At 34.7% G+C, this 19,547-nt stretch overlaps 3 protein-coding genes across 8 annotated transcripts; 1 reads left to right on the top strand and 2 right to left on the bottom strand.

Moving 5' to 3' along the window:
• Positions 1-179: 179 nt before the first annotated feature.
• On the bottom strand, positions 180-8,415 carry LOC123890282 (D-lactate dehydrogenase [cytochrome], mitochondrial). 2 transcript variants are annotated; one of them, XM_045939855.1, is made up of 18 exons: positions 8,019-8,415; positions 7,572-7,674; positions 7,247-7,347; positions 6,640-6,688; positions 5,740-5,832; positions 5,432-5,546; positions 5,242-5,302; positions 4,921-4,957; positions 4,777-4,838; positions 3,713-3,809; positions 2,640-2,714; positions 2,458-2,566; positions 2,228-2,337; positions 1,950-2,012; positions 1,480-1,559; positions 1,213-1,343; positions 1,016-1,059; positions 180-708 (listed from the first exon to the last, which is right to left on the bottom strand). In XM_045939855.1, exons 1-18 carry the CDS (start codon positions 8,279-8,281, stop codon positions 589-591), a joined length of 1,713 nt encoding a protein of 570 aa, XP_045795811.1. In that variant the 5' UTR covers positions 8,282-8,415; the 3' UTR covers positions 180-588. The 2 variants fall into 2 exon arrangements, 1 of the variants encoding a protein (XP_045795811.1); XR_006802806.1 differs by lacking the exon at positions 180-708 and having other exon boundaries at positions 1,213-1,338; positions 8,019-8,395.
• A 1,132-nt stretch (positions 8,416-9,547) lies between these two features.
• On the bottom strand, positions 9,548-13,936 carry LOC123890280 (probable E3 ubiquitin-protein ligase BAH1-like). 3 transcript variants are annotated; one of them, XM_045939854.1, is made up of 8 exons: positions 13,591-13,907; positions 13,207-13,436; positions 11,369-11,613; positions 10,883-11,134; positions 10,652-10,789; positions 9,956-10,014; positions 9,729-9,871; positions 9,548-9,643 (listed from the first exon to the last, which is right to left on the bottom strand). In XM_045939854.1, the coding sequence occupies exons 2-7, from the start codon at positions 13,391-13,393 to the stop codon at positions 9,763-9,765; spliced, it is 990 nt and encodes a 329-aa protein (XP_045795810.1). In that variant the 5' UTR covers positions 13,394-13,436; positions 13,591-13,907; the 3' UTR covers positions 9,548-9,643; positions 9,729-9,762. The 3 variants fall into 3 exon arrangements, with proteins under 3 accessions (XP_045795810.1, XP_045795809.1, XP_045795808.1); XM_045939853.1 differs by having other exon boundaries at positions 9,548-9,871; positions 13,591-13,936; XM_045939852.1 differs by having other exon boundaries at positions 9,548-9,871; positions 13,706-13,907.
• An 887-nt stretch (positions 13,937-14,823) lies between these two features.
• On the top strand, positions 14,824-16,577 carry LOC123890279. 3 transcript variants are annotated; one of them, XM_045939851.1, is made up of 3 exons: positions 14,824-14,946; positions 15,150-15,212; positions 15,579-16,577. In XM_045939851.1, exon 3 carries the CDS (start codon positions 15,590-15,592, stop codon positions 16,355-16,357), a length of 768 nt encoding a protein of 255 aa, XP_045795807.1. In that variant the 5' UTR covers positions 14,824-14,946; positions 15,150-15,212; positions 15,579-15,589; the 3' UTR covers positions 16,358-16,577. The 3 variants fall into 3 exon arrangements, with proteins under 3 accessions (XP_045795807.1, XP_045795806.1, XP_045795805.1); XM_045939850.1 differs by having other exon boundaries at positions 15,150-15,221; XM_045939849.1 differs by lacking the exon at positions 15,150-15,212.
• Positions 16,578-19,547: the final 2,970 nt, after the last annotated feature.

The raw sequence follows: 19,547 nt of genomic DNA, 5'->3' as shown, positions 1-19,547 counted from the left end.
ATAAATAATTAAAAGGATTAAACGAAATCAAACTTAAAAAACTAGTTAAGAAAAAAATCTCTTTAGGCCCCTCAACATGCTTTGAAAATTTGAGAGTCTGTGAGCATATTGAGGGGCCTAAAGAGAATTTCTCACTACAGTAGTTAACACGCGGAAGTATATAATTGTAAACCCAATACTTGTGTACAGAACCTTACTCTTTTATTTTGTCTCCCAATCCTATTCAAAGTATATGACAACTTAAAATAGTACAAGACTACATATCGAAAATGTCTACAATTACTGACTTAACCTAGGTAGAGTAATATTGAATAGGTAAATGAAAAAGGGCATAACAACATGAAAAATACTGTTACAAGACTAAGCATTACATCTTCTCATATAGATTTTCTTGGACACAGGAGAGGCAAAAAACTGTGAAATGGCCTAAAGCATTTCAATGAACGAAGGATACACTTTGTCCTTATTTAGTGAAAAAAACTAATTCAAAAACCAAAGACATGGCCTGATGCTAGAAACTGCAAGGCTTTAATCTGTAAATTTGAGGAGATTGTATTGCAGACTTGGCTATTGGAGTGAGGAGCACTTTTACAAACAAACATGGGGAGGGATGAGCTTTCCTGGATTCATGATATTGTTAGGATCTAGGACTGATTTTATTTTTTTCATTGTCCTCAATGCTTCAACTCCTAGTTCTTTTTCAAGGTACTGGAAAAGAAACCCAGAAGTTAGAATTTAATTATTTTAAAAGATAAACTCATAATTCTAAAGTAAGGCATAACCCATAAAACCACCAAAAACAACCATGGAGCATCAAAACATAACTGTCTCTTTAATCTCAGCATGAAAACTATGTGATTCATAATAAACAATTGGAAACGGAGGATCAATTTGAAACTTTCCATTCTATGTCCATAGTTTATAAGATTTGTTGAAATATTTGAAGTTGGAAAGTTTCATGAGTAACTGACATCATGTGTAGAGCTTTTAAGAAACATAGATACTAGTTCGGTACCTTCATTTTTCCAGTGCCAACACCATGTTCACCAGTACAAGTTCCTGTTTAGAAGCAAAACAAATCAAATTTCAAAACGATAACTGCTTTATCAATGTCATTATGAGGGTTTCAAGAAGAAAAACAATGGATGCTAGAGGCACCTAAAATATTGCACTAACAGGCAACATGGATCAACAACAATTTATTATCAATACCTTCCAACAACAAGGCAGCATGAACCATAAAATTGTTGAGTCTCTCTGCTTCCTGCCGTTCTTCTTCTTTCGTGGGATCAAATAGAATTACTGTGTGGAAATTACCATCGCCAGCATGGGCAATCACTGTGCTGTCAAGAAACAATAACATTGACATGCATTGGCATCAGTCTGTTTGATCATCCATCATAATAAAAAACATAAAATAAATAACACAACTGAATCCAATTTGAATGTCCATATTTGAATAACCCTTATCAGACATACCAAACCAGTGGTGATGCATCCAGCTCCTTTTTAGACTTTGAAATTAAATCGGCTAGACGAGATAAAGGAACACATACATCCTGCAGAAGTAAAAATACCACACAAAAAATCCTCAGGGAAACTAATGCAAATAAAACCAAAATTTGTTGCTTCAAATGCTTCTATTTCATGTCTTGTACATATGTATTCTTTATTTTGGTTTTGGGGCAGGCAGATGTTTACAGAGGGAAGGCAGCACTACTAATGCAAGAAGAGATGATGTGTGACAATTGACAAACATGTCCAAAGAAAGAAAACAAATCATTATTCTTATTCCATTTTCCAATCTACAATAAGCATATATGATCTTAAATCCATATTGATTTTTGAATCAGATAAAAAAACATTTTCGTCGAGGATTAGATGAAATTCTTTAATCGGTTCCTATCAACTAAACATGTAAATCACAGAAATTAAAATATACATCTCACCGAAGTCATTGCCTCCTTATTAGGTTCCATAGCAAAGCAAGCCCAGAGTGCTTCCTTCCTTACCTGCATATGAACAAGATGAAGCAAATCTAATTGAATAAGAATCGAAAGTAGGATATGGGGTGGCAACACAATAACTTTGAGAGACTGTCTTTAAAATCTTAATCATGTTAATTGTGCATGGATTTCTCTCTGACAAAGAAAATCGTAAACAACCAACATGCAAAAGCTTGGGGAGGGAGGGGGGACATAATGCTTCCATAATAAAGAATCACTACCTTCCAAAGTTCTTTTTTGGCTTCAGGTTCTTCTGCAAATACAAAATCCGAGCCATTGTGCTCGGAAACAATTTTTCGTACAATCTGGGTTTGTTCACGTGCATATGCCTCTGAAGAATATACATATCAGATTATGAGTAAGCTAGGCATTACAACATGTGGTGGATTCATTAAAAAGGGCACTGCCTTATTTATTATTGACAGGAACACTGTATTTATCCCATGTTCACCTGTCCCTATAAATTCAAACATCAAAGTTGGAGATTCAGGAAAATTCTTCCCATTAGCAATATTAATAGCTTTGACTTGAACTTCATCCAAAAGTTCTACCCTTGACACCTAATTACCACAAACAGAAATTGTGATTGGATCAAGAATGTTATAATTTGAAATTTTGAAGTCAAAATCCTACCTGTATTCCAGACATCATAGTGGCAATGGCAACATCTGCTGCATCCTTCACAGAAGGGAAATTGCACATTGCAACCTGTGCTTTGATTAGTTAGGTAATCTGTATGAATTCAAATAACTCACATTATGCACATATTGCAATAGCTCAAAATGCATTCTGGCTATAAGAAGCAATAAGTTATCTACGGACATGCGCCACCTAAATAAAAGCTCACCAACAGACCAAAGTTAAAGAACTGTAGTTCAGAAGCTTTTTTCTATGATGATATGACATGAATGTTGAAACAAACAGACTTCATAATTATAATTCTCCACTTGACAATTCCAATAGTTTATGAAAAACAACAGAAAAGTACCGGATGATATTCATTGGGAAAACGAATTCTGTATATAAATGAATGGATTGACTGCCAGGTAGGATCTCCATAAAATAAAATTGATATCGAAAATAACCCCATATTTAGAAATAAAAACTAAGGCCGTTCAAAGAAATTTGTACAGGAAACACAAACTAGAGAGAGAGAGAGAGAAAAACATTTGTTTTCAATGTATCCTGTACAAATTGAAAATAATGAGCAATTTTGTAATTAAACGTCGAAACAAGAAATTAAAACATACATATTCGCTCAAAAGTGACTGTCCCTTGAATATTTAATTTAGCAGAATAACAGTATCAATAAATTAAACTTCTAAGTACATAGTTTAATGCACATTGACCTTCAGATATTATGGAAGGGTGAGTACAATGTATTTTTTCTAGCTCAGAATACCCAAGTGATATGGAGATAAAGTGAAAAGAGGAGGAAGAATTGCAACACTAAGCAGTAGAAAGGAACAATATAAATGAAAAGAGCAATTTTAAGATATTCCCCAGAGCATAAAAACAAAAAGTAACATCTGAATATTGCAAGCTGCACTAATCACATCACATGCATTTTGAAAGGACAGAAACTGCAAACAGGTGACTTTGCTTGCAATCCAAGTTCAGAATTTTGATGATACAGCATGCATTGATATATGTCAGACTTGGAGAAAAGGATACATTCAAAATATAAAAAGAAACAATCAATGTACCACTGAAAACTGGGGAATTTTCTGAAGCCGCAGTGTTACTTCTGTTATGACACCAAGAGTTCCTTCACTCCCAATCATCAAGCGGGTCAGGTCATACCTATAACATCAAATTTAAAGAAAAATAATTACATCATGTCATTGCAGATCTGTTCCACTGGGGATTCTATGAAGTGTTTTGCAATATAAACTTAACGAAGCTGTGTAGCATCCATTCGTGGAAAGTGAAAAAATTAGAAGTGAAGTTGATTAATAGATAAAAGGAAAGTGTTGGATATTCCGCCTTCATTGCGGTCCGCCCCCATCTGCCTAATTGCGGCATTTGGGTTGCCTTCATTGCAGCCTCCAACACCTTCTTTGTGTTGGGTGTGAAAGGGTGGATTTAGTCCCACATTGCTAAGAGATATGGCCTGTGTAGTGTTTATATACTAGAGGCAATCCTCACCTTCCAAGCCGGTTTTGTAAGGATGAGTTAGGCCCAATACCCATTTCTAAGATGGTATCAGAGCCTCTCCAAGATCCGTTGGGCCACCCGATATCGGGCCACCTACCATTTATATCCGCGTACCAAGCCCAATAGCGCTGGACGCGAGGGGGTGTGTTAAGAAGTCCCACATCGGTTGCGAGATGGCCTGACTAAGTGTTTATATACTAGAGGCAATCCTCACCTTACAAGCCGGTTTTGTAGGGATGAGTTAGGCCCAATATAAAATCTGACATGGTATCAGAGCCTATCCTAGATCTATTGTTGGGCTTCCCGCATCGTCCACGCTTCAGGCCCATTGGGCCTGAGCGTGAGGGGGTGTGTTGGATATTCAGCCTTCATTGCGGTCCGCCCCCATCTGCCTAATTGCGGCATTTGGGTTGCCTTCATTGCAGCCTCAAACACCTTCATTGTGTTGGGTGTGAAGGGGTGGATTTAGTCCCACATTGCTAAGAGATATGGCCTGTGTAACGTTTATATAGCTTGGGCAACCCTCATCTTACAAGCCGGTTTTGTAGGGATGAGTTAGGCCCAATATAAAATCTGCCATGCGGAATATCCAACAGAAAGGAACATAACATACCCTGCAGCACTCTTCCTAGCCCGCGATGCAGTCTTCACAATATCTCCATTGGCAAGAACTACCTAAAAATATAACATATTCAGCTGTCAGCACTATAAATACATCATCACACCAATGTATTACCAAAATTTGGGATAAACAAACCTTGAGACTGATGACGTTATCACGCATAGTTCCATACCTATAAATCAGTTAGGGGGAACCATCAGGCCTAGTAGGAACGATATTTCTATAATTTTTTTAACTGGATTTATTTTATAAGATTCTGATATTTTAAGAGACAAATTTACTTCAAATTCAAGTTTGGTAATATTAACTAAACTAATAAGCCAGAAGCAACCAAATACCTGACCTTGTAAGCACCGATAATTTGACTCCCACAGAGGTTAAACATTTAACCCAACAGGTGATGATGATTGCGAGTAATAGACTAAAAAAAAAATTATATAACAGAAAAGTAACCACCTCACAGCTAACGAACCAGAGCAGCGTGTAGCACACATCCCTCCAATACTTGCACCAGGACCTGCTTGTAACAAGTAGATGCTTTAATGTTCAGGGGAAGTGGATTTAAAAATTAATGCTTTCTTCCAGACTTCCGCGTCTCTTTTGTTTATCAACAATCAGAAATATTCCCAGGACATATCCAACTAACCTGGATCAAGTGGAAAAAATAGGCCATAAGGTTCCAAATACTCATTAAGCTCCATCCACCCAATTCCAGGCTCAACAACCACATCCATGTCATTAACATGCAATGCTTTTACTCTCTAGATCAAACCAGTAGGAAGTGTAAGTATTAACAGCGAAAGTAAAATTCATCTTTTATGTCAAATCCATGGCTATATGCACAGGCACAAGTATGCTGTAGTCTTCACGTTTAAATAAATCTAAGCAAATATACTGTTTAAATAATTGTACATGCACTGCCAACCAGATTATTCTAATAGATCCTGTACATACTTTCATTGATGACATGTCAATACAAACCCCTCCATGGGGGGATAAAGTGTGACCCTCGATTGATGTAGCTCCTCCATAAGGTACAATAGGAATCTGTTACCAAAATATAAAAAGTAAGCCAAGAATAGCATTCACATGTGTAAAAACCATATCACCTAAACTATTACAAAGCACAAGAATAGCATTTCAAGCAAAAATTTAGTTGTAAAAGTCACAAAATTAACCTCTGCACAAAGGGACACCGATTGTTTCCGCACAACTGTTTGATTAAAAAACAAAATTGCTAGGGAAGGGACAAATCATGGATTTTAGATTTGTATAATCTAAGCAATTTTGAATAATGTGTGAATTAACAATAAAAGAAGAAGTAGATAGAACTAGAAGAAACGAGAAAGACTTGAAAGAAATTTGAAATAGGCTTATATTATCTTTCACTTTGGGATCATATTTAGCATTATTGACATGGACAAGAACATAAGATCCGGCCGGGTATAAGATAATTGCAGATGATTTAATAGAAGCAAACCAAAAGAAAATGTGGAAGGAGTGTTACAAAAGTTAATACTCAAATGTCAACTAAAGCTAAATCAAAAAGGGACTCCTGATGGATAGGTGATGGCCAAAAACAAGGAACTATACTTTTAATATTTGTGGGGAACTATCCCAGAAACAGTTACAAAAGCAGAACAATTCAGGTATGAAGTGAGCAGCAGAAACAAAGTTTAAAAGGGAAGAAAATAGATGCAAATAATTTCTTAAAAGTGCAGGATTACAAGTGATATATGGAGGGTGTGTATTTCTCTGATTCATGTGGCTTTGCAATAAGATAGTAAGAAGTTAAACAATCAGCTTAAACATGTTCATCATTCACTAATGTTAGATGAGTTGAAGAACTCAAACCTTATGATTGTTGCATGATTTGACAATCTTGGAGACCTCCTCCTCAGATCTGCAAATCATATTAGAAGTAAAATTCAAGAAAAAATATAGGTGGGTGCTTTAACTTTACCGCAATAATATATCGGAAACATTTTAACACTCTTACTCTCCTGTGGAGTTGTTTGTAATTTCCAAAGGCTTAAATATGTTGTTCTCTCTTTTCATTTGTGGAGTTGTTTGTAATATTACAACTGCTATGGTGAACAGCATTTTTAGTTTCCAAAGTTAAACTTTTCAGATTACAACATAAAAATAAATGGTATTACTTAGTTTCCAAAGTAAGACTAGAATAACATATTTATTTAAGCCTTTCAAAACTAGTATTATTTGGAAAAGGATTACACTAAATGCAAGTGCCCACGCGTAATGAATTGAGAACAACATATATATATATTCAAGCCTTTCAAAACTAATATTATTTGGAAAAGGATTACACTAAATGCAAGTGCCAACATGTAATGAAGTTGAAATCTAAAAGGGTTACAGTAAGTCACTGCAGCATTTTGGAACTATGAGCAGATAAATGATGAACCAAAAACTTCAGCCAAAGGATGAAAGCTTGTTTCACCTTGGATAAACAATTACATCTGGGATATTGACAGCCTGATGAAAACTGTATTGTGGTTTTCCATGCATATATCTTTCGTCATAATCAAGTGATATGTTATCCTGTAGATATGGAATATTATAAAAATTTGGGCTGATAATCACTAGCTTGAAGCCAAAGTTAACAAATGAGATAACAACAAATCTTCTCGGCAAGAAATAGCCAGAACGAAAAAGTAATTTTCAAATGAAATTGGTATACAAATTAGAACCAGCCCAACCATATCTAAAATGTTCTTTCTTTGGTTCAAATTTATGATATATTCAGATAAGCTGGGATTTGGTACCTCACAGATGATTTTCAACTCCTGGAGAAGCTCTTGTGGGAACTCTTTCTGTGATCCCTTAACAACATACTGTGTGCTACCTTTGCCCCCAATCCGTACCCCACTAACATTCATTACACGAAATTGCATGTCATTATCAAACAAACAATTACTTTACTGTATTCTCATAAACTCTCTAAAATAACTTATGAATATAGATTATAGCTTATGAAAATAATTTAACTTTATTTAATATTTTTCTAAAGAAATAGCTATACATAAAAGCTTATCATGATAAGTGCTTCTGATTCTGATATAAGCTGCAAATAAGTTGTTTATGATGACATTTCTAAAAACAACTTATTTAATAAGTTGAAATTAGCTTATACATTTATTGATAAGCTCTCTGATTAGATTTGTGTATAAACTAACTTACAGGGACTTAGTTGAGAAAGGCATGACATTCACCTGTTATCGGAATCAAAGGAGTCAGAGAATGAATTATCATAATGAGGTTGAAGAGAAAGTGATCCAGCAGAAAGAGCGAGAGCCAAAGGAATTGACCATGTGGTCCAAGGATTGGTTGATCTGTGTGAGTTGAAGAGATTTGAAGTCGGTGCGGTATTGCGAGGTGTGGCGGTGATGGTATGGAGAGTGCGGTGTAACAAGTATTTGGAAGAACGGAAACGAGAAAGCCATAACCAGGAGGAGGAGCTGAAGAAATTTGACATTGCTTTGCTTTGCTGGGAATTGAATAATAATCTATGCAACAAAGAGACGGAGATGAAAGTAGCAAAATAACCGAACAAGTATAATTTTTCTCAAGGGACGGGCTACTTCTTTTCCAAATATGGCTTTATAGCATAACATTAGATTATCACATTATTAGATTAATTAATAAATAGATAGATATTTATTTTCCCTGTCGGTAGGGACATCAGCATTTTATATGTAGAAGTCGAGGTTCGAACTCCAGACACTTCATTTATGCATCTTTAAAGGTGGAATTTCAAGTTACTAGGTTACCCGACAAAAAAAAGATAGATATTTATTTATATGATTAACAATATCCATTTATTTTTCACTACACTACATATAACGGATGAAGTACTGTAATTAACTTTTTTTTTTGTTACTTTTTTTTTTTTTTGAATAAATATATAGTGAAATCAATCCAATTTTCTTTACGAAACTTCATAAGCATCAATTTGAAAATACTTGATACTTGAAGTTAATAAATGAGCATGGAAAATGTCATCAACTTCTATTTATGAGACTATTGTCATCCATTATTCACTAAGGGTTGGAATAAACTAAGAAAATAGTATTTGGATATATTGAAATTTTAATTTCCTACTATAGTAGAAATCTTTTTACAATTCAAAAATGTTCTCAAATTACTTCTACATCACAAATGCCTAATTTCCATAGTCGAAGTAGGGTTGTTGGAATAATATGTGACATACAGTTGACCCGATACACACAACTTTATTGGTAACTTTTTTTTTTACATAACGAGGGCAAAACCCAAAGAAAAAAGAAAAAAAAAACTACGAAACTAATTAAACGAACATTTCTAGGCATGCAAGCCCCTGATAGTTGGTAACTTTATTAGTAGTTGGCAGAGACATCACACACAGAACAATCCTTTTTCACTCTTCGTATTTCTTGATAGTAGAACATCGGATTGCCTTCGTATGGGACCAATATCCGTCGTTCAACACATCCGAGAGGGACGTCAGATGCCTATGACAGATGCTAGAACAAACAACAATGACTTGGGGAAAGGGGCATGCGGTAGTGTCTGATGTTTCTGGCACTCACACCATCTGCTTCAAAGGCTAACCTTAATGTTCGATACATAATCAAGACCATTAGTTAAGCTTGAATATACATGTATGTTAAGCTCCGGGTATATCTATAAAACTGTAAACATGTTATTTTGAATAAAGGGTAAACTAATCCAAACAAATCGCTAGTCTCTCTATTTCCGAGAATTGTTAAAATAAAAGTTTAGACGTTTAAATATGAAAAGAATAACAATTAATCGATAACATCCATGTGGAAAAAAAAAAATTACTGTCTATCGGACAATCAAACTCTGCCGTGACTGTTGAAGATGCAACTAACTTCCCTAAGTTCCCGCTTTTATTTGCCATTTCTCTCTTTGATCAAACATCATTTTCTACTTGCCAAATCATAGCAACAAAACCTACAGCAATCCAATTGTATATGTGGACTGCAAATTCCAGAATTCTCTTGATTGCTTCAACTCATCGACTTTTTCCCTAGCCAGCCTCTCTTTCCAATAGTCTTTGCAACTGGGAAATATTGAAAGTTACTATGATGATGACATTGCTCATACATGAATGTTATGAAATATTATAATATACCACAAACAATACCTTCTTTTCATAAGCAGATTGAGTTCTAACATTCGTACCGCTTTGGAATAAACTCCTACCTGCATGAAAAAAATGATGGCAAGTCTTGATGATTAAAAATAAAAACAAAAGCAAACTAAAATTATGATTTAAGGCTCCAACGGCTAACTAAAATAAATGAAATAATGTTTTTTTTTTTGAAACAAAATGAAATAATGCTTTGTGTTAATGATAAAGGAAAAATCAAATGCATGTCTGGCCTTAAGGACATTTGCCAAATTCCATAATAGCCACATTAAGGATTTAAGAAGCCAATGAATAGAATTTGCTAGTTCGTTGAAGTTGGTACATGCGGCTGGCACGTGTAAGGGTTGTTCCTTATACAAGCAAGGGTTGCTTAAAATTAAAATAGCAGGCTTAAGAGAGGGTGAAGGAGAGAGAGTTGAGAGTGGATTAAGGTGGGACGCATTTTAATGGTCACACCATTGTATTGAAAAATTGTTAAACTTCTTAAAACTGATACGGCAAGGATTAACCAGTTTAAAATCGGCGAGGTATCCAATTGGAGTCACGATAGGAGAGCTCCAGTGGTTGATAGTGATCTAGAGTGACACAGACGGAGAAAATACCCGCCTTCACCAAACACCTTCATGTCAAGATTTACAAGTAAATTGTGTCATTATTATATAAGCAACTCTAATAGTACAAAATGCATACCTCTCTGCATATAGGACACTTTGACTCTGGACTTGCGGCTTTCAGGCCTTGGAAAGTCATCACAGATGCAGCAGAGCAAGCACATGACTTGCAGAAGAAGTGTCCACAACTCAAAGCATATGGATTGAAAACAAAATCCTATCATATCACAGGCCAAGCATTTATAAGAGATACAAATATATAACTATAATATATGTTTTTTCATAGTGTGGCATGGAAATAGGATCTTACCAGACAAATTGCACAAGTTAGATCATACTCAAGCTTAATAGAATCTGGAAGAATTAATGTCATTACAGCATTCGTTACATTAAAATCACATGAAAAGTGACCACGGACTCCATCAAGCAGCTCAGAACCATCTAGTCCACTCGAATTCAGATAAAAAGCACCCAATTCAATCAGCCAAGGTGAGTGTAAAAGTTCAATATGCTCAGCCTGCATCTTAGATTTGAAATTCTCCCCATTCATAGAGCTGTGCACCTGGAGTAAAATAGAAAGGACATTATATATATAGTTTGTTGCGAGTTTGCTATTCTGTTTCTAGTTAGATTAGTTATCCTTGTTTTCTTCTTCATTTCTATAAGTATATGAGCTCATATAGAGTCTCTTGTATAGTTGTATTCATTATTGAACAATTGATCAAATTATCAAAAAAGGAGATAATTTAGTGGTAAATGACGGAGTGAACCAAAAAAACACTCTTCGGATACGTACTTTATCATATTTCTTAAGTATTTTCCTCACAGCAATTGCGTTCATGGTAATGTACTTAATTAGAATCCTCCCTTCTTGGACAAGGGTTTCCCTGTCATTTTTAAAACACTGGCGTAAACGCAATACATATCTGTGCAGTCCTTTTGCGATATGAAGGTGAAGGAGATGCTGAACTCTTGAACTAAAGTATCCTGCTATATCTGATGCTTCCTTCGTCAACTCGGAGAAGAACTTCTGGTCACATACTGCAAGTGGAAAACAAAAATACATTACTAAACCGAATAAAGTAAAAATATTTTGGTGAAATAACAGACACGTAATAATACTTGAGTATTTTTCTTAAACACAGTTTAAAACTAAGGGCAGGTAACATAAGCTTTGTTCAATAGAAAATTATCGAAGACAGCAAAGCAAGAAGTAAATAAATTACAGGCTACTAACTTCGGTATTTGAAGAATTCTTGCGGTACAACCATATTAACTAAATAAACACCGAGTATTTTTTTATAACCATGTTATAGGCGCGATGTATCCCAAACATTTAGCGGTGAATAATCTCCAAAGGATAACATGACATTGGACATACTAGGTGGTTTCTCTGGTTTAACCAATTTTCCATACACGATTCAATGATCAAACCTCTAACCACTTACTTGAGGTGAATGAATACATTACCACTCGGACCAATCACATGTTTGTGAATAAACACTAACCTCAGCTCAGGTAATAAGCACTGACTCAGTTTGGATAAACAATTACATGGGAAATTTTTTTTTACAAACCATGAGTTTGTTTTTATTTTTATAAGTTTTTATACAAAGAGGTGAAACACAAGGACTTCATAGGAGGTCACCCATCCTAGTACAACTTTCGCCAAAGCACACTTAACTGCTACAAACCATGTGTTTTCAAACAATAGCTTTTCATCTAAGTTAATGTTAAATTTTGCATTTAAATCCTTTTTTAAGTTCTCTTATTTATCTTTTCCATAAACATTTACAAGCTTATAAGAAATTATTAATTAGTGAAGAACCATAATGTTTTCTAGTTGAGATGCCATCACAAATCATAGTTATTTCACACGGAAGATTAGAGGGAACAAGAGAACCGTCTACATAAGAAACTTCCATTGATGAAAATCCCAGATTGCAGCATGTATGTTTTGGTTGGGAGGAGATGGAGGGAAGGGAAGAGGAGGGTATATTTTAAACTATATTTGTTTGTTTGGTTGGCCAAGTCTTATTCTCATTACATTTATATAATATTAACCACTACTTTTCTTGCACTAATATATTTACTTACTCTTGACTAAGTAATCTCTAGTAATCTGAGATACTAGTATTAATTAATTATTCCACACCCAGACAAGGAATGAATCAATTCCCTGATTGGTCCCGCGAAAATTACATAAGAACCTACACTTACATGTAATTGGGACACCTAAAACTGTGATTAATAATGTTTAAATTCTTAGTTAATTAAGTCCAGTGATGGTCAATGAATTATTCAATTATATATATATGAAGCACAAACACCTATATGATATGATCAGGTGTGTCGCACTGTCAGGGTGTCTGACACTTGTATGACACTCGTACAACACGAGTCGGATAGTTCAGACATATGTCCGAATTTATTTATTTTTTCTTTACACCAACACTCCTTGGAACGGTGTCCGGTGTCCGACACCTAAAAGACTCTCGCACAACATGTCGGACAACAACAAATTGTTTATTTAATTACTACAAAAAAACAATACTTTTGATTCTAACCTGTTCATTTCCAAATGTATAGTAAAAAACAAAAACAACAAAACAAAAAGAAAAACAGGACACATACATGAGCAAGATTGACATTGACATAACTGGTCGTTATCATCATCAGAAGAAGAGTTGTTATGTTTACAATTCTGACAACTCTTCAACACCTTTTTCAACCTGTTATATTCAATATGAGCACAATTCTCATCCAACAACAACTCCTTCTCTTTCTTCAAGTACTCTTTGAATGTGTCCCCGAATTTCATTTCTCCCTTACAATACTTCCAAATCCTAATTAAATATCAACCTCTGCATAATAATAATAGTTAATTAATCAACAAATTTGAGAAAATCGGTAAAATATTAATTTCACGCTATACCTATGAGATCAGCTAGCGTGAGAAATCAGAAATAATAATTCTCAACAAAAAAAAAAAAAGTACGATTAGGATGAAAAAGTGACCTGAGAAAAAGAAAATGAAGGCGGTGGTACGAGGTATGGTTTCGTTACCGTCAAGGTTGTCGAGAGGTGAAACGATAAGTATAAGAGAGTTATAAGTTGAAGTAAGAAACGTTACCGCGTTTTTCGGAATTTCAGTTTTGTTTTATATCGATCGATATGAATTGCATGTTTGCCATGTGCGAATTGTTGAAGCGGTTATCTTTGTTTTGCTTCACTCTGTCACCACCATTACTTTAATTACCTTTCCCTTTTCAAACTTTATTTCAACGCTTTAAAGCAAAAGCTCTCGGTGGTACTCTGCATGTAGTCGCATTTTTGAGCTAAAATATGTACAGTACAGTACAGTGGAGGAGAATATTTCGATATAAGAATCTTAATTTAAAAGGTAAAATTGTCAAAATTGTTTGGTTGTATTGTACACTGTCATCACTCATCAGAGCTGTGTTAAAATGTGGAAGGTAAATTATAATTAACTTGACAATGAATAAAACAAATTTTTAAGAAAAATTTTATTTTAATAATTCAATAAAAAAAATAAATGAATTAATTAGGAGGAGACTAGTTCAATTTTTTAGTACAACAAATTTTAATCATGTTTTACTTACATGATACATCATCACCATGGAATTTTATTTTATTTTATACAAAATGAAAGTCCATTTTAACATCGTTTGACAAATCTTAAATAAAAGATAATTAGGTAAATCTTTGAATTTGATATTGGCATTTATTCTTATGCGATAAGATGTGATTTTTTTTTTTTTCAAAATGAAATCATAGATTAACCAACATGGTGGAGTTGACAACTTTTCCACATGTAAAAGAATTTGGATTCGATTCTTCGAATTGTCCATTTAGGAGTAGCTCGTGCCGGTAAAAAAAGATGTCCCGTTAGCAACACAACTATTAATCTCATAACAAAGTCCAAAGAATCTAAGTTGTGAGGATATATTTGGTGCCTATTGGGGGGGTTTAAAGGTCCTAATAACAGTGAATTACATATCTCACACCAATCTCCTAATTAGCACCTATTATAGATCACACACCAAAGAAATTCAATTGAAGTTGAACTCATACTTTTGTGAAATATGAATCAACTTCTTATCGACTAAATCAATTCTCAATTTGTTTATAATTAATTTATAACAAACAGCCCAAAAGAAACAGATGGATTTCTAATCCGAAGCCCAAGCCCAAAAAAATGGCCCATATATTCATTGCTGCTGCTTTTTATCTTTTTTTACCAGAAAATCAGAAAGCAGTTAGATCGGAGTGTCGTACTGAATTCAACTAACTTCCCGGTAAACGCAACCGGAATCGGTCATCTTCCGCCACAATCAGTACAAACTCGTCGTGGTAATTCTTTCTTCCTTTTAAATTTTTCCGATGCGATTTCATCGCTATTAGCGGCATCCGCGATAGCCATTCCAGAACACGATTGCGATTCACAATATGAGAAAACTAGAAAAATAAGGATTAGATTGATTGTTGCTTTTAATTGCATAGATAGATATCATAGTTTATAGCTGAAATCGGTATTCATTTTTTTTTGTCATCAGGCATTGTTGCGAGATTTTCAAATTCCACATTTTTGCAGAAAGTTCTGCAATCAAGTGAATTCGGTATTGTAGGTTGTAAATTCATGGATGAAATTTGTGGTTTTTGCCCGGAAGGTGCAGGTGTAAAATGACATGCAACAAATCTTAAGATATGTATTAGAAAGATTTTTTCAGTCTAAAGAAAAATTACATGAAAAGAATGATAATCTAGCCAGCAACAAAATATTCATAGATATAAAGTTTATTTAATCAACTTAGAAACATAATGTTCTGATAAATTAAGTTTTAAGCTACAACTGGATTACAATTCGTTGGGACATTGTTGTTTGTATTCTTAGATGAATTTGATTGATTTCATGGCTTTTATTATCCAATGAAACATCGAGTTTTGTTAGTGGCTTAATGCTCTCACTCTGTATGGACAATCAGGTTTTCAGCTAATGGTGAAAACAAATAAGAAGAGCACAGGAAAATCTCCTGGTAAAGGTTGCCTTGTCGATTCTCCAGCTTGTGATAATCAGCATGAGGATAGTGATTGGATTATAGTTAAAAAGCAGAGAGTCATCATTCTGGTTCCTGCACCTGAAAGATCCTCAACAGAAAATGAAGAGCCGAATCACAAGCATCCTATGCCTCCTGTAACGTCAAGTAACCATGAGGAACTTCCCGAGGAGACACCTAATGAAAATCCTTCTTGTAGTGAACAAGAGAAGACCATTTCATTGGCTGTCCAAAAGGAGATTCGTACTGTGAGAAGAGCTCCTCCTCCCTTATTACTGGAATCACCTTCAGTCAATCTACCACAGGTAGATCAAAGAATAGAATCAGAAAATCCGCATCAACTGAGTAGTAGTTTGAAGTCCCAAAGATTAGTTGGAGTATCGAATACATCAAATTTTATAAAGCAGCCAAGAACATTACTTGCTCCAAAAAGGTTCTCCAACTTGGCAACTTTGAATCAAGGTCTGAGAGCATCAAATCTCCAGAGAAAGCTTGAAAGAGCTGGTGGGTTGAACAAGTGGCTGGCATCACTTGGACTGGAGCAGTTTGTGAGAATGTTTCAAGGAAAAATTATAAGTAAGTATCAGCTTGTGAATCTAACCATGAAAAAACTCAAGGATATGGGTGCCAGTGCGGTGGGACCTCGCAGGAAACTAATCCATGCCATGGACTGTGTTTGCCAGCCATATTGCTTTGAGGCGTTATAGAAGCCAACATTTCACGACATGATACAAATGTAAAACTTATTTTTTGGGCGCACTCGTGATCACGGCACTTGAGTTTCAAATAGTGTTTGAACTTTGAAGAAATTTCTACTCTCTGTATGACTGTATTAGCTGTATATACTTATGATTCATGAATTATGAGCAAATATTATATATGAGTGGAGGGGAGAGATTCACTGAGATATACTGTGTTTGGTTGAAATATGGAGAAATTTCTACTCTTTTTGTTTGGTTCACTACTAGGGGATAGAGATTTTAATGAAGAAAATATGTTAATTTACTTGTTACGCCTTGTGATATTTAATCAAGGCAATGTCAAGACTCATATAGCACTTACATCTTACATACCTATTTATATAGGTCATGGCGTCATGCACTAAAGAAGTTCTTATGCTGACACCAAGGGTGCCTTTCTCTCACGTCTTTTGCCTCACCTCTAAAGTCCACATCCCTGCAAGACCCGTCTGTGGTCTCAAGCACCTCGACCATTTTTGTTCCAAATGAATAGAAATTAAAAATAATTGCATTTTTAAAGTTCATTAGTTGCATATGAAATCCTGTTGTTTGGCACCTTGTGTGACTTAATCAATATTTTGAGATGAACTTAATGACGAGCTCGTCTCCTGATCTTTCATATTTTGAGATGAAAATAATTTGCAACGAATCACCGTCAACCTTGCACTTCAATTTATCATAACTTTGATCTATAATATGGGTTCACAACCAATCATCCGATATGATGGATCGAAGTGCTTGGAAGGTTGATGGCGATTGGAACAAATTATGGGCATTGCCTATCCCTCCAAAGGTGAAACATTTCATGTCGAGGCTTGGAAGGGATTGCTTACTTAATAGGCAACGTCTAACAAGCAAATTAATTGATTGTCAAGAGAATTGTGTCTTTTGCCAAACTTACACAGAATATAATTGGCATCTTTTTTTGTGTTGCAAGGATAGAATTTCTTGTTGGAGACAACAAAATTTGTGCCTACAAATAGAAACCCAAATGCTACAAGCAGTAGGTTTTTTTAAAAATAAATTATTTACATCTTACAACGATTTAATGAGATTCAATTGACCACATTTGTGATGACGGCATGAAGTTTATAGTGGAAGAGAACTATGCAGTTGTAGGAGAACACAATAGACAGACCCAGTCTAGCAGGTAGTTGGTCGTGCGAATCACACTCTCTAAGTCCGGAAACACGCAAACAGCTCTGCTGTTAGCAGGCCAGCATCAGCGCTGCAACAACACCAGCCGGTTTTGGTGGCAGCCACTGCCACCTACTCTCCTAAAATGCAACATTGACATCGCATGATAATAAGGCGAGCATGGTGTGCGCCTTATGGATGAAGAAGGAATCTTCATAATAGCTTTTTCATGTCACAACAATGGTGCATTTACGACACAAAAGGCGGAAGCTTGGGGCTTATACAAGGGCCTTGAATGGGTTGCTTTGATGTGATATAATAAAGTGATTTTTTGATATGGATTGTAAGAGACAGTCACTATGATGTTCACCACAACAAACCTAATTATTTTGAGTATATTTCACTTATTCTTAGTTGTCGAACCTTACTTTTAAATTACTCTGACTATAGTCGTTTTTGCTAGGCGACAAACAAACGATAACGTTCATGCTTCTCACAATATTTTGAGTATGGTTGACTTATCCATAATTGTCGAACCTTACTTTTGAATTACTCAAACTATATAGTCATTTTTGTAGGCGACAAACAAACAGTAATGTTCATGAATCATGCTCTTGCACGAGTAGCATTATACCATGCTTTTCACATTACTGTGATGCTTTTATGCTTTTCGCATTACTGTGATGTTGTTCCGCATTGTTTCTATTACTCTATTATTAGTCACCATGCCCGTGCGTTGATTATATTATATATCAGTGGACTAATAAACAAAGTAATTCATACACGTAGAAACCAAAAATACTTAGGCAATTATATTAATGACATTGTCTAATATATTTCCACCAACTTATGTAAACATGAAAGTACAAACAATCCTACAAATTTCGAAAAATTTCTTTATAAATTACATTTAAAGTGGTATTTGTAAGGTTGTCATCATCATCAACGACTAAAATCTTTTAAAATTATACTCCCTCCGTCTCGAAATAATTGTCACATATTACTACTGCACACCTATGTTGCACGGGTACTCCGTTTTAGACAGAGTACCGGTATCTTGTACGTACCAGGTACCAGTACGCGTATGGTACTCCCATGGTACGTACCCTCAAAGTACCGAGTTTTTTTTTTGTTTTTTCATGTTGGTACACGCATGGTACTTCCGAGGTACGCGCGTGGTACTCTTAGGGTACACACGTGGTACATATTTCATCAAAATTTTTTTTTTTTTTTTGCAACACTTTTCAATCTCATTTTTTTTTTATTTGTTTATTTTTTAATAAAGATCCACTTTAGTTTAAAATTAGAATCAATTAAGTCTCCTTCCATTTTTATTTATTTTTAAAAGTAGAGCCGCATAGTCTTACTACTACTCCTACTTTCCTAAACATGTAAACGACAATATAACTACTTTTAAAGTTTGCTATTTTTTATGTTTAGTTATTTGTTTTAAGAATATAATTTTATTATTTTAAGTATATAGCTATATTAAAAAAAATTATACGAGCGTACCCGTACTTTAATTTTTCTAAAAATGCCGTACCAGGTACCGGTACCGTACCCGCACAATTTTGATCATTAATATCTTTAGTTGTGTATTATTAAAAGTTATAAAAAATTGATATTTTGATAGTACTCATCGAGGCAAATCTAACAAGATCTCATATGCTAATATTTATCTTTATAAATTCATAAAAAAATATGGTCAAAATAGCTTGTATGAATAGTTCACACCGTCAAATTATGACAATAATTTCAGGACGGAGGGAGTATCAAATTGTCCTCTTCCATTATACAACCGAATAACCCAAATCCGGATAGAGATATGATAAATATCCTTTAAATTTAGTAAATATTTTTTTTTTTATAAAAAAAACACATACATATATTTTTTGGTAAGGAAAAAAACACATACTAGTACATATAAACCTTTTTTTTTTTATTTTTTACCTCTAAAAGAAAACTTTTTTTTTACAAAGAAAACTTTTCTTTTTTTGTTGACAACTTAGCCCTTTTGTCT

The sequence above is a fragment of the Trifolium pratense genome, linkage group LG6, assembly GCF_020283565.1.
Source record: "Trifolium pratense cultivar HEN17-A07 linkage group LG6, ARS_RC_1.1, whole genome shotgun sequence".
In the NCBI taxonomy this organism is placed as follows: domain Eukaryota; kingdom Viridiplantae; phylum Streptophyta; class Magnoliopsida; order Fabales; family Fabaceae; genus Trifolium; species Trifolium pratense.
Note: the sequence above shows the minus strand (reverse complement) of the source record. Positions and strands in the feature narration are given on the sequence as shown.